Below are 13,958 nucleotides of genomic sequence, written 5' to 3'. Positions count from 1 at the left end.
TTATATTAAGGAATAATGCTAATAATACTTTTTGTTGAAGGGAAGGAAAACATCTAAATGTCTAACATTTAAGATCAAAATAAGTTTATAGTTTCATTTTAAAACATTTATCGAAACGTGCTTCGAAACATAAAGAAAACAGACCTCACAGTTTGACTCTAAAAGAGAAATGAGAAGACATTAAGGTTAATTTATATCTAATTCTTGAGCGCCCTCTAGTGTCCACTGCTAATATAAACCGTGTTTATTTTAACTTTAGTAAATGTTCGTAAGGGTCAGTTAATAAAATGTGATAAAATTGTTATCTGTAGCCTAATACTGTAAATGTAAAGTCTACTCTTATGTGTCTTAGCTGTGATTCACAGTTGGCTGTGATGCACTTCATTTCTTCACCAGCAGATGGCGGCAAATCAAACCGTATTAAAGAAAACATTTCGGTTTTATTTTTTAAAGTCTCATTGCTTCAGAAAGATGGTTTTCTTCTTCACTACTTGATGTCATATTGATGACAGCTTCATGTTCCTCAGGTGCAGGTTTCAGAGGACAGATATCGTCATCGGTTTGTGTCTGTAGAAAGTTATTTGATAAAGTTGAGAGTTTTACTTTCAAAATCTAATGCTTACATAAATCTTAAATGAGCAACACGTCGCTGTAAACCTGTAGTTCAGCAGAACACAAAATAAGACATTTTGAGAAAAGTCTCTTGGGTCAATGGGGTTCAGTGATGTTTGATTATCAACATTCTTCAAAATATCTTCTTTGGTTTTCTGCAGAAGAAAACAAGTCATACAGGTTTGGACGGACGTGAGGGTGAATAAACCGTCTGATCTTTCTGAGAAAAGATGAAGAAAGTTTGTAGTTAAATCATCATTGCTTGAGAGCTCAAAGAATGAAAAATTATAAACACATACATCCTTGAATATAGATTTCACATTCATACACCGACAGTAACATCAAAGTTTGATTTAAAGCGATATTTTATTATTTAAACATTAACATCGATGTTTAAACTGAACTTTGTTTAAGTTGTTTTTTGAGTGAAAGATATTATCGGCAAATCACACCTCTCAAATACACACACACGTATATAAACCACAAACCGCCATGAGCAGACCAACACACATCTTATATTTACCAGCAGAACAAAACCACATTTCTTTCCACATCAGGTTTGACTTTAACCCAGACATGAAGCGGCCCGACCAAATAAAATACTAGAAACACTGTGTGCTTTTAAAACCACAACGACCCTTTGCTCATACCCAACACTCTCAGTTATTTCTGACAATATTTTCTAGTCCTTTCATTCTGTAAACTGATGTTTGTTAATAATATTGACTCCGTTGTTGACATGCTGTGAAATCTAAAATGACTTTTGAGTTGAAAATGACAAATTACACAAAACAACAGCATATAACTTAACAACAGAACCACTGCCGATTGTGTGAAATGAAATAGACATTAAAGCTGAAGTGACAATGAACTTAAATACAAACACAATGTGAGATTGATCATCGTCTTTTATTGATGCTGGCGTACATCACATCATCCTCCACTTCTGCACTCTGTACACAACACACAAAACATTTCATCAATAACAATCACAAAAGTTCATCATATCAAAAGTCTTTCGACCTAAAACATTGTGTGCTTTATTTCTTAAATAGTTTGGATTGCTGTTTCTACTCTCTCTTTAACTTTCATTTCCTCTTGTTCTACACTTTTACACAGAAACTCGACTTTTTTCACGTCTGATGGCTTAAGCTTCCTGTGAGACCATTTTCACAGTGTCTGTTTTCTCAGACACTTAAAGAACCTTTAAACCGTTTACAGTTTAAAGTGCTTTCCTATTGTCACAGTGAAGACTCAGAATAGTAATTTCATTCTACATGTCTTTGTAATGTTAACAATTGTTGCTTGTTCACACATTTTATGTGCACTTTTATGTCAAAACGCTTAAATAAAAGTAATTATTTAATTTGTATATTCTTAAGAAGTTTAGATCGATTGGTGCTGTTGAGTGTGAAAAACAAATCATTACATGTAATGATACACACTAGGGATGCACGATAAATTATCGCCATATCGGTCTCATCAATAACATTTAAAATTGACATTTATCAGCCGATACCGATATAGCCGATAATTTATCGTGCATCCCTAGTCTGTATCATTATATGTAATCGGTATCGGCCGATACGATAACATTAAAAATGAACATTTTTCGGCTGATAATGATTACATATAAGGATACAGACTAGGGATGCACGATAAATTATCTGCCATATCGGTGTCGGCCGATAAATGTCAATTATTAATGTTATCGGTATCGGTCGATGCCGATAACATGAAAAATTCACATTTATCAATGTACCGGTAAATTATGAATCATTTCTCTGCTTGAACCACTTCAGTTGCACTTTGCTCAGTTAAATACAGTGCAGAACAGTCTTTATGTCGTGATCATTTACTTACTGCTATTAGCAAAACATTGCTTATGTATGTACAGTATGAATGAGTAAATCATAGGAACAAAAGCACATTGTTTGAATCAGACTGCTGTCTGAATGCTTTCTGTCTTGAGACCTGTTAGACTTGTGGCTATTAAGAACTCATTTCTGTGTTGCTCTGGAAGAACATCTAAAAAAATTTTATTAAATAAACATTATACCAGAAAAGTTTAGAAGTGTAAAGTAAACTTGGTACATGATTTTCAGGGGAAAAATGTATTTCAGTCTCAGAAAATGTTTTAGGTACTGTATATCAGCCAATTGATCGGTTATCGGCTTCCAGTGTTCAAGAATTATCGGTTATCGGCAGAAATAGACATATCGGTGCATCCCTAATACAGACAGACACGCATGCTTGAATGATCTCACCGCTGGGTGTGTTTGTCTTTTATGGAACATTGGATATGCATAAGTGATCTCTTGATCACTCTTCACCGCTTCTGAAACAATAATACATACAGTACAGTTACACTTTGAACTACTATTACAGGTTTGACTTATGAATTATCTTCAATAAAACCAATTATTTTACAGTTCATTTAGCAGTAGTTCATACGTGCCTTGTTGTTCGCTTGTGTTTTTCCTCCAGATGTAGAAGATCAGAGCCGCAGTTACGATCATCAGAGATCCAACAACAACACAACAAATCACAGTGGTCAGACTCCCTTCTGTAATGAGTAATAAGGGTATGTCTATCTATCGGTCTTCTACACAAATACTCAAGTATAAAGTTATAAAGAAGAAATGTTTACTCACTGTAGACAGTCACGTTGAATGTGTATGAGGTCTTCTGTTTGCCGCTGATGATCATTTGATAAAGTCCAGTGTCTGCGGCTGAGATGTTTGTGATGGTGAGAGATCCAGTCTGATCGTCCACCTGCAGTCTGTCTCTGAACATCCCATCATGAACATCAGCATTGATTGACGTCTTATTGGTTGTGATTTTAGCAATAACAGTCATGTGAGGTCCAAACTTCCACAGTATCAGATCATCTGTCTGTATGTGAGTGAGATCAGTGTGAAGTGTGACAGAATGTCCCTCCATCATTGACACTGACTTCACTTCATCTGGATCAACACCAAACACACCTGAACAACACAAACAGTCTCAAGCACATTAAAGATCTCCAGTTAATATAACGTGGATTAAAAAAGCATTCGTATATGAACCAATATTTACGTTTCCAACTCACCCACGAGGCAGCAGAAGCACAAGCAGAGAAATCCAAAGATCAGAAATGTGTAGGGGTACATGTTAGGGTCTGAAACTAATCCACACAACAGCTTTGAGAAGAAAGTCTACTGCTGTTGACATCTAAACAACAGTTGAGGTTAATATTGGTACTAACTGTATAAGGGTAGCTCACGCTCTTCACTTCACAGCGTTTGGAGGTGTTGCGCTCTGTCTGTGCTTGCTGACACGTCATTGAAGGCGGGGTTTATGAAGATGGTTCACATCATCAGCCGTGTCTCCTTCTGATGAACTCTTGAGGGAGCTCTGAACTGTGAAAAAGAAAATGCGTCTTGTGTTTGTTTTCCTCTCTTCGTGCTTCTGCTGTATAGTGGGTAAGTTAATAAGCACTTAATAAACTTTTTTGGTTATAACTGTATAACATTAATGTTTTGCTGATAGTAAATATGTTCAGATGCTTTGTCAAAAATAAAATTGTAAAAAGCGCTATATATAAATAAAGTTTTTACAGGATGTTTCTACTAAGATGTTTTATTGAATATGAATTGTTATGGTCTCAATAAATAAAGTGCGGGGCCTGTTTCTGTTGTTTATGTACTTGTATAACTCCTATACCTGAAGTGTCATATACATGTGTCACACTCACCAGCTGGACTACATTCAACTGGACTGCATTGTCCGGACTCATCATCTATCAACCATTGCCTTAACCTGTTTACCGTTGTTTGTCTGCCTATTTAAACCTGGTTTGCTCAGTCCCTCATGGCAGTCTTGTCTTGTGTCACACTAAACTGTGCGTTTTCTATGTCTGGTTATCTGGTCTGGTCTGGTCTGGTCTGGTCTGGTCTGGTCTGGTCTGGTCTGGGCTGACCTTGCCTTGTTTTCTGTTTGCGTTACTCTTTGGATTTGTTTGTCCTGGTCGGACTGATGACTTGTGCTTGGATATAAGCCTGTTCTTTGGATTTAGTTTTTGGATTGCCCCTTTAATAAACTGCATTTGGATCGTCACCCTGTGTGTCTCCGTGCAGCATTCGTGACTGTGTTATGTGTGTTTAAAGCTTTTCAAAATAATCTTTAATTTGAAGCTGTTTTTGTTTGTGTTGTTCAGGTGTGTTTGGTGTTGATCCAGATGAAGTGAAGTCAGTGTCAGTGATGGAGGGAGATTCTGTCACTCTTCACACTAATCTTACTCACATACAGACAGATGATCTGATACTGTGGAAGTTTGGACCTCACATGACTGTTATTGCTAAAATCACAAACTATAAGACGTCAATCAATGCTGATGTTCATGATGGGATGTTCAGAGACAGACTGCAGGTGGACGATCAGACTGGATCTCTCACCATCACAAACATCTCAGCCGCAGACACTGGACTTTATCAAATGATCATCAGTGGCAAACAGAAGACCTCATACACATTCAACGTAACTGTCTACAGTGAGTAAAGCTTCTCTATTACACAATACAAGTGCTGGGTTATTTTCAACTAAGTGTTGGGTCAAAAAGTGACGAACCCTATCAAGAGATTAACGTAATCACAAGAATGTAGTTTTTGGTTGAACTATACAAGTGTCGCATGCTGCATTGGTTTACTTTGGAGATGCACACCGTTGTCATCATTCTGCCGCATCATGTCATGTTTCTCTTGGTTTAATGTGAAGAGAGGTATTTATGGCCCTTTTGGCCTTCCATACCTTCTCTCCGGTCTCATCTCTGTTCCCATCCTCTCGTTTCCTTGTTATTGATTCATGCCCTACACCTGTTACCCTCTTGATTTGGTCCCTTATTTAATGCCCCTGTGTCTTCTGTCTTGTGCTGGTTTGTGTGGTGAGTTCATGTGTCTTGTTAGTCTAGTTTAGTGTAGTTAATGTTTAAACTTTATTTTAGTCTTGTTTAAGTATAGTTAGTATTAGTCCAGTCTTGTCATGTTATTGTATCCCTGTTTTGTTCTGTTACCCCCACGTGGGTCTATGTTTTATTATTTATTAAATATATGTTAACCCCTTGTTACCAGCTGTCTGCACCTGGGTCCTCACCACTCGAGAATCATGACACACCTTACTTTAAATATTTAGGATTATTACCGAGATGATTCGCTGGTGGTTTTATACTGATCCCTTTCTCGTGTTTTACTTCAGCAGGCTATGTGTGCTGGTGTTATGGTCTTGAAGCTCTGATCCGATTGGTCGCCTCTGCTGTGGTGGGTGTGGCTACTGTTGCTGTTCTGGTGTATGACATCGGCTCTAGAAGAGATGAACAACATGGATCACAGACACCATCAGACCATTAGTGAATATATGAAGAGTGTCGTTTTAAAATGAGAACTTTAAAAATGTTTTATTGATAAATCATGACTTTGAAAATGTATGTTGAGGCTGTTTAAACATTGAAATAAAATAATTCAGTTTTCGTATTCATGTGTATAAAATGTGTCGTTACATCAAAGGCTCTGTGTGTCTTCATGGAGAAGCTTGCAACATAAAGACCCCTTAAAGTGGCAGTTCACCCAAAAATGAAAATGGGAAGAATGCTTGTAACCAAACAGGTCTCCTTCCCCCTTGACTCCCATAGTATTTATTTTCCCTACTGTGGCAGCAAATGGGGGATGAGACCTGTTTGGTTACTGGATGTTCATACAGGTTTGGATCAATCTGAGGGTGTGTAAATGATGAGCTTTTGGGTGAACTTTCCCTTTAAGGCCCAGATCTACTGTGGTGTGTCTAGCTTATGCCTGTTGAACACCGCCATCTGGTGTTTTGACTGTGTACCGCAGAACGATGCAGAGAGCACAACTAAACACAAACAGCCTCATGGACCACAAAGAAGGCTCAACATCGTTTTGTAAAGACTGAACACCTTAAAGCGTTTGTAGTTTATTTCTGTTTTATGCACATCTCATCTTTTTTGTTTTTATTAGTTTATTTTGTTAAAGGAGTAGTATATAAAAACCTAAACATTTCTAATAATGTTCTAAACGTGGTATATATATAAAAAAACATTGAGAGATTTTACCCTGATAGTAAACGTTTCAGATTTTCTGATAATACAGGCAAGACGTGAATAAAAGTCAAATTAAAACCCAAACAGTGTAAAATTATTTATTTTTCTAATGAGAAACTGTGCCGTTAAAAGTCCAATACATTTATTTCATGCCATTTTGGTGCAACCATGAAGCCACGTTCCCACCATGCACTTCCATTTCTTGTAATTGTGGACTAAGTCGTGGACCAAACTTTAAAACAACACACATATGTTGTGGGTTGGTCATCCTAAGTTGTGGGTGGGCCAACACCCTAACATCCAATAGTAGAGACCACTGACATTTCACTGGTTCATCTTCACCAACATAAGTCACCAGACACTTTACAGATCGTCTTTATGAACACCTACAACAACATGAAGAACATCTCTATACTCTTCATCATCTCTTTACTCTTCATCATCTCTTTACTCATCAACGGTCAGTTCATTTACTGTTGCAATTGCTTTGGCGTTTACATTTAAAGATTTTCATTTGGGTCTTTTAAGATTTTCATTTGAACGTTTAACATCAGATTTACTAGTAAGCACAATAAGGATTTATTTCACTGACTGTGTGTGTTTGTTTTCTTCAGGAGTGTTTACAGATGAAGTGTCAGTGATGGAGGGAGATTCTGTCACGTTACACACTGATACTCAAATCGAGAGTAAAGATGTGATCGAGTGGAGGTTTGGAGATAAACAGGATTTATTTTTAGCGAGATTAGATAAAGAGAGCGATGAGATGCTATTGTCTCAAGATAAACCATTCAGAGACAGACTGAAGCTGAACAATACGACTGGAGATCTCACCATCACAAACATCACAACTGAACACACTGGACTTTTAAAAGTAGACGTTGCTGGAAGAATGACCACAATAAAGACATTCAGTGTTAGTGAGTATCTCAAGCTTTCCTTTCATAGGTATCTTATGTGCAGCATTTTAAACTCGTGGAGATTTGTGGTACTGATGACATCTGTAGCTACAGTCACTTTTTATCAAGAGTAAAAATATTTGGTCAGCGTTACGTTCTTTTGATTTTATTGCCTTTGTTTACTTCTTTTCTTATCAATTGTACCTTAAATCTTTTGAACGTTATATTAGCATTTGACATTTTACAAACTTCTTTGCATTGAGAGCTGCTGGCAACCGCAGTCATACTGAGACCTTTATACATCTACAGACCTGAACAGAATGAACTGTTTGTGTTTCAGGTGTGTTTGCTGATCCAGGTGTAGTGAAGTCAGTGTCAGTGATGGAGGGAGATTCTGTTACTCTACACGCCGATGTTATTGCTATGAGTAAATATGATGTGATACGCTGGAGGTTTCAACATGTAGACTCTCCTCTAGCTGAAATCGACAGAAAGTCTGGAGTCTTCTCTACACATGATGATGGGGGATTCAAAAACAAACTTCAGTTGGATGTTCAGACTGTATCTCTCACCATCAAGAACATCAGATCCGATCTTTCTGGACGTTATGAAGTAAATATCCACAGCATTAGCCGAACACACACCATACAGCAGATATTCTCAGTTACTGTCAGTGGTGAGTACAGCGAGTCTTTTAATCTCATAAAGATGAGTTTGGTTACTATTGTACTATAACACTGTGAGTAAGAGATCACATCTGGGTAACATGTAGGGTGTGTCACAGACTCCTATTCGTCCTATAGAGAGCCAGGGAATCTTTTCACTTCGCCGGTGGTTCATGTTGGTACAATGAGCTCTTTCTCTTACTCGTCTTGCAGAATGGAGACGTTTCACTGGTTTTGTCACTGTGACTATTGTGTATTTCCACTCGCTGATCTGATGTCACAGTTTTGCAGTCGACCTGTTTTGTTTGGTGACCTTTTCTGCTAGTTTGGAGTCTACCGTTATTTTGTTTGTTTGCTTTTTCCTCTTAAGTTATAAGTTAACTCGAGAAAAATACTAACTAACACAATAAAAACCTGATTTTTTTAATAATGGACTCATCTGTTTTTAGAAGATAAACCCTTCTATTGTTCATGTTGCATAGTTTAGATTAAGCAGCAAATGTATTTATCATTAACTCGGATACTGGTCATGTGAAGTTCTCTTCTCTATACAGGTAAACAGAAGACACTGTCAGTGATGATGAGTAGTTCTGTCACTTTAAACACTGATACTGAATTACAGAGAGATGATCGGATACTGTGGGTGTTTGTATCTGATGATGACACTCGAATCGCTGAAATACATCAACCAAACAATATATTCACTACATATAAAGACGGACTGATGCTGAACAATCAGACAGGATCTCTCACCATCACAAACATCAGGTTTGAAGACTCTGGACTTTATCAACTAAAGATCAGCAGTAGAAGACGATCCATTCAGAGGAAATTCACTGTAAATGTCTCTCGTAAGTATAAATATAAATAATGATGAACGTTAACTTTTATGTTACATCACATGTTATTTGTGATGTTTATGATGATTTACCTGAAAATGATTCAGAATGATATTTAGAAGGTTTGCATCAGTTATCTTTTTTATTTTCATTACAGTCGCACCACAAGGGCTGGTTGTGGTTTCTGTTTCAGTAATACTTGGTGTTGGCCTCCTCCTGGTCATCTCTGTTCTTGCTGTGTTTTATTATCTCCGAAGGTTTCCTTTAGCAAGAAGACAACGGGGTGAGTATCATTTATAGAACAAGAGGAATATAATGATCTTTAATGTGCCATTGAGTTTAAATGTGAAAAACATGTTTGCTCATATTCAGGGTGTATACTTTAGTGCATTTTGTGTTCGTGATGATTTTGTTGTGGGGTTTGAAATTGAACTTAATATTGAGAGCAGTGTTTTGTTAAGTTTCTTTCTGCATTTCTGTCTCTGTTTGTCGCTGTGACCGGTGATCTGATGTCAGTGAGCGAGGGACGGTCTGTCATTCTACATACTGATGTTACAGAACTACTGAGAGATTATGTGATAGTGTGGAGGTTTGTGCCTCAAAATATCATCATAGCTGAAATCAAAGGAGGAACACACAAGACATATGATGGTGATGATGAGAGATTCAAGAATAAACTTAAGCTACTAAACACTGGATCTCTCACCATCAAAAAAATCACAACGGGTCATTCTGGACTTTATGAACTCAAAAGCATCAGACGTGGAGAAACTTTATACAAGAGATTCAGACTGACTGTCTCAAGTGAGTAACTCCATTCATCCAGTGTCATAATCATCTTACATCTGCGTTCTGTTCATAATATACATGAAGGTTATTTAACACACATATTAGATGAAGAGCTCTACTCTGTGAATTACTTTAAGGCTATTGATGTATTTTTAACATGAGGTTAATACTCTGTGAAGCATGAAGTAGATATAGAAAACATGATAACAGAATGAGTTCATGTGGGATGTATGGATATCCGTCTTACTTCTAGTCTTGCACATGCACACCCACAAAACATGTAAATGTGATCCTCTTTTGATTTTGTCATCTGTGTTTGTTTGCAGAAAGGAAAGCATCAGTGGATATATACTGATAACTTGGCTTTGTTGAATATATGTGGTCAGCAGGAGAGATAACATGATCACCATTGAAACTCATCAGTATCACCGCTCTTACATGAACAATGAAAAACTTCACTTTATCAAATACATTTGGAAAATAAGTTGGATGTGATATGAAGTAACTGAACAGAGTAAATATATATATACAGTATCTATATATCTTTGATTTGCAATGAATAAAGAGACATTCAAATTAAAAGAAAGAAGTTAGAGTAACACACAAAATGATAATGTATCTACACAAACTTCTTGTTTTCTGTTTAACCTCTAATGTAAATATATCAGATGTTATATATGTTATTAAGTAGCTATTGCATGTACAGTATACATATATGTATTGAAGTCTAAATATCTTGTTAAACATTGTAGAGTTATTTTAGTTTTGTGTTTTAGTTTTTATGCAAATGTTTGTTAAAGTTTTACCAGTTTTGGTACATGCTTTTGTCATTTTATAATTTATTTGTTTACTTTTATGTTGCTATATAAGATTTAATAATTTGTATTTTTGTTTATTATTATCATTTAAGTGCATATTAACTAACCCTGAACCAGACCCCAATCCTAATCCTATCCCTATAGTAAGTACATGTAGTTACTTTTTAATACTCCATACTTAAATGTATAATTACAGCATAACAAGTGCACTGTCAAATAAATAAATATCTAATTGAAATAAATCTATTTTTATTTTGTATTATTTAATGTAATTATAATATGCATTGGGATTACTATAGTTCGCTGTGATCGAGTGGCTTGCTAGATTCTTATTACCGCGTGGTCATCATTTCTATTCTATTAGTGATCAATTTCAAGAAAGTCTTTAAAATAATTTGCCGTTGTTTCGCACACACAGGGCCGGCTCGAGGGGTTGTGGGGCCCTATAGGCAATAACATAAATATGGGCCCACTAGTGTCAAAATCATTCCCTTCACACATGAAATCTTGTAAAAGACGTAATGTAGTCTTAGGAATTTATTTTGAGTAACTATCACTGTTTGTTCAGCAGGTTCTCTAGATTGTTTAAATGACGCAACATCATTTTCAGTGATGGAGGGAGATTCTGTCAGTCTGAGCGCTGCTACACCTGATGTAGGAAACTATGCTGGAGGTTTGAAAACTCTCTTCTAGCTATTTTACTTTTGTTTGTTTGTTTATAATATTAAAAGTGGTTTTACGTTCGCTGGTTCCCTCCACCTTCTACATAGAGTAATTGAAGACATAGAGTAATAAGTTTAACTAACCAGAGGTCATGACCTCTCCATATAGATAAATAGATCAACATTATACCGTCTCTAATGGCAGCTTTATATAATCACTTGTGTTTCAATATAATGAAGATCCTCACCCTCAGCGAGAACAGTACCTGCTTGTGTCAAAAAGGAAAGTCCAGGTGATCTTGGCTCAGACACGCCATGTCAGGTCATTTTAGCAAAATTTCCAATAACATTCTTTTTTTCTGGAAAGAAAAGGTTATTTTCGAGCAACTGGTTTGAAGGGAGAAATTGGTTGGAGTACTCTGTGAAATTCGATGCTGTGAACTTTTACATCCAGGGGATGTCGGGACTGGAAACACGCAATAGGAACAGTAAAGGGACTGAAGGCTCAAACGTCACGTTTCGCTACTGAACAAGACCGAGTTGACAAGAAATGATCATTTGGCTTTGACAATATCTATGACACGTGGAGTTAAGTTTTTTAGGTGTGTTATTTATGATCAGAAACACATGTACTGATGTATTTGGATGATACAGATGATGTTCATTGATAAGATGTGAAGTGCTTCAGACTGATCTTCTGGACATCTTACAGACAAAAGAGATCGAAAAAGACATTTAGTTTTGTAGTTTTGTATGTCATTGAGTTTGGCCTGATCTCAAGACTTTTACAACATTTAGTTTCGAACGCTCAGCCGTATCTCTTCACAAAGCGTTGATGTTATAACGTTGTAAATCACAATACGTTTCTTGGACAGACCGATCAAATCGCTTTAATATATGTCAATATATCATTATGAGCTGCGGGAATTACTTTTCCATTGAATGAAGCAGCGTTTTGGACGTGGCGTCTCAGGACGTGCATTTCTTAAAGCACACATTTATTTGAAATGTTATGAAGGGCCAGGTAAAGATGATTGGCAGGCCGCATTTGGCCGCCAGTTGACTAGCCCTGTTTCAGAGCATCCTTCATTATAGATGTCGGCTGGCGCCCCTTTTTACGTTTTCCCACAAAACTGTAGATTGAATAAGAATGAATCAGCTCGGTCAATACATGTTAATGACTTCATTCATTGATAAGGATTCAACGATTTAGAAAAATGAACTCCCCTGAAACTGTCAGTTTGAAAGACTAGCGCACATCCTCACTTGAGGCCATGAGGACATAATTCCCAGCATGTTCACGTGTGACGTTTGTAATGGTCAGAGATCCAGTCTGTATGTCCAGCTTCAGTCGGTCTGTGAATCTCTCACCAAGAACATCGTAATATGTGATTCTGTCGTCCTGTTTATTGATTTCAGCTATTAAAGTGCTTTCTTGTCCAAAGCCCCATTGAATCACATCATCTTTGCTCAATTCAGTAAGACCGGAGTTCAGAGTGACTGAATTTCCCTCCTTCACTGATATTTCTCCGTCGTCTTCACCGGACACACCTGAAAAACAGACGAACAGTTTTTCACAGATTAAACCTTTACAGCCGCTTGACGTTGGCCTGGTGAAGCTTCACTAAGAATCGAATAACCCTATAAAGAGAGTAAAGAGCTTAGAAAATCATGTGATAATCTTCTCTCGTTTTGTCAATTGTGGGAATAAAACAGCAATTAAATAGAAAGTACATATATTTTCAGATAATTTTTTTAATACATGTACTTTGCCTTCAGTACACTGGCCGGATAGAGGCCGATTATTTCGTTTTGAAAACTGGATTTTCCACCATGTTGCACTTTCTTTAAATTCATGAATTTATTGAACCGTTGAGATAAACTGTAGGAAGTTTGTGAGTGTGTGGTTCTCAACCATTTAGATTTCATTTTCGTAAGAATAAAATGACGTATCTGACCCTGGACCTCATAACCGGTCATAAGGGTCATTTTGAATTGAGATGTATACATCATCTGACAGCTGAATAAATAAGCTTTCATTGCTTTATGGTTTGTTAGGATTCTGACGATATTTGGTTGAGATGCAACTGTAGAAAATCAGGATTCTGAGGGTGCAGTAAAAATCTAAATGGTGGGAAAATCGCCTTTAAAATTGCCTTATACTCACACAAATAAAGTTATGATATATTTACTTTAGGAAATGTACAAAATATATTCATGGAACATGATATTTACATAATATCCTGATTGCATAAAATAAAAATCTATAAATTTGATCCATACAATGTATTGTTGACTATTGCATTAAATAAACCCGTGCTACTCTTGACTGGTTCCAGGGTCACATATATGAAGTGTTTTGTTGGCTTTACACTGTAAAAAAAATATAATTTCACAGATTCTTCCTGTATTTAAAAAAATATTCTTTACAGATTTTTTTTAAATATGGTCAAAAAAAATGTACTATGACAGAAAAGACAAGAAATTTACAAGAAAACGATTGAATATATATCCTTATATCCTGTAATATTACAGGAAAATAATATGTTACGCTATATTTCTGTTTCTCCAGCTTATAGAACA

General features: G+C 36.5%; 2 protein-coding genes across 3 annotated transcripts; one reads left to right on the top strand and one right to left on the bottom strand.

The window, feature by feature from the left end:
- Nucleotides 1–962: 962 nt before the first annotated feature.
- Nucleotides 963–3,914, bottom strand: LOC306902515 (uncharacterized protein). 2 transcript variants are annotated; one of them, XM_079471131.1, is made up of 5 exons: nt 3,704–3,914; nt 3,267–3,599; nt 3,071–3,178; nt 2,880–2,950; nt 963–1,565 (listed from the first exon to the last, which is right to left on the bottom strand). In XM_079471131.1, the coding sequence occupies exons 1-5, from the start codon at nt 3,762–3,764 to the stop codon at nt 1,512–1,514; spliced, it is 627 nt and encodes a 208-aa protein (XP_079327257.1). In that variant the 5' UTR covers nt 3,765–3,914; the 3' UTR covers nt 963–1,511. The 2 variants fall into 2 exon arrangements, with proteins under 2 accessions (XP_079327257.1, XP_079327256.1); XM_079471130.1 differs by lacking the exon at nt 963–1,565 and having other exon boundaries at nt 2,693–2,950; nt 3,704–3,882.
- Nucleotides 3,894–6,118, top strand: LOC306902520 (uncharacterized protein). The gene is made up of 3 exons (XM_079471138.1): nt 3,894–4,076; nt 4,811–5,143; nt 5,845–6,118. The coding sequence occupies exons 1-3, from the start codon at nt 4,028–4,030 to the stop codon at nt 5,994–5,996; spliced, it is 534 nt and encodes a 177-aa protein (XP_079327264.1). The 5' UTR covers nt 3,894–4,027; the 3' UTR covers nt 5,997–6,118.
- The last annotated feature ends 7,840 nt before the right edge of the window (nt 6,119–13,958 follow it).

Source organism: Barbatula barbatula (genome assembly GCF_947034865.1).
Source record: "Barbatula barbatula genome assembly, chromosome: 13".
In the NCBI taxonomy this organism is placed as follows: Eukaryota; Metazoa; Chordata; class Actinopteri; order Cypriniformes; family Nemacheilidae; genus Barbatula; species Barbatula barbatula.
This window is presented reverse-complemented; position numbering and strand designations above follow the sequence as displayed.

Excerpts from the sequence above, each read along its gene's own strand:
- LOC306902515 (XM_079471130.1), bottom strand. The coding sequence starts at position 3,764 with ATGTACCCCTACACATTTCTGATCTTTGGATTTCTCTGCTTGTGCTTC. Across the intron at positions 3,600-3,703 it reads GTGCTTCTGCTGCCTCGTGG|GTGTGTTTGGTGTTGATCCA; the intron begins GTGAGTTGGAAA and ends TGTGTTGTTCAG. Across the intron at positions 2,951-3,070 it reads AAACACAAGCGAACAACAAG|AAGCGGTGAAGAGTGATCAA; the intron begins GCACGTATGAAC and ends TTATTGTTTCAG.
- LOC306902520 (XM_079471138.1), top strand. The coding sequence starts at position 4,028 with ATGCGTCTTGTGTTTGTTTTCCTCTCTTCGTGCTTCTGCTGTATAGTG. Across the intron at positions 4,077-4,810 it reads GTGCTTCTGCTGTATAGTGG|GTGTGTTTGGTGTTGATCCA; the intron begins GTAAGTTAATAA and ends TGTGTTGTTCAG. Across the intron at positions 5,144-5,844 it reads ATTCAACGTAACTGTCTACA|CAGGCTATGTGTGCTGGTGT; the intron begins GTGAGTAAAGCT and ends GTTTTACTTCAG.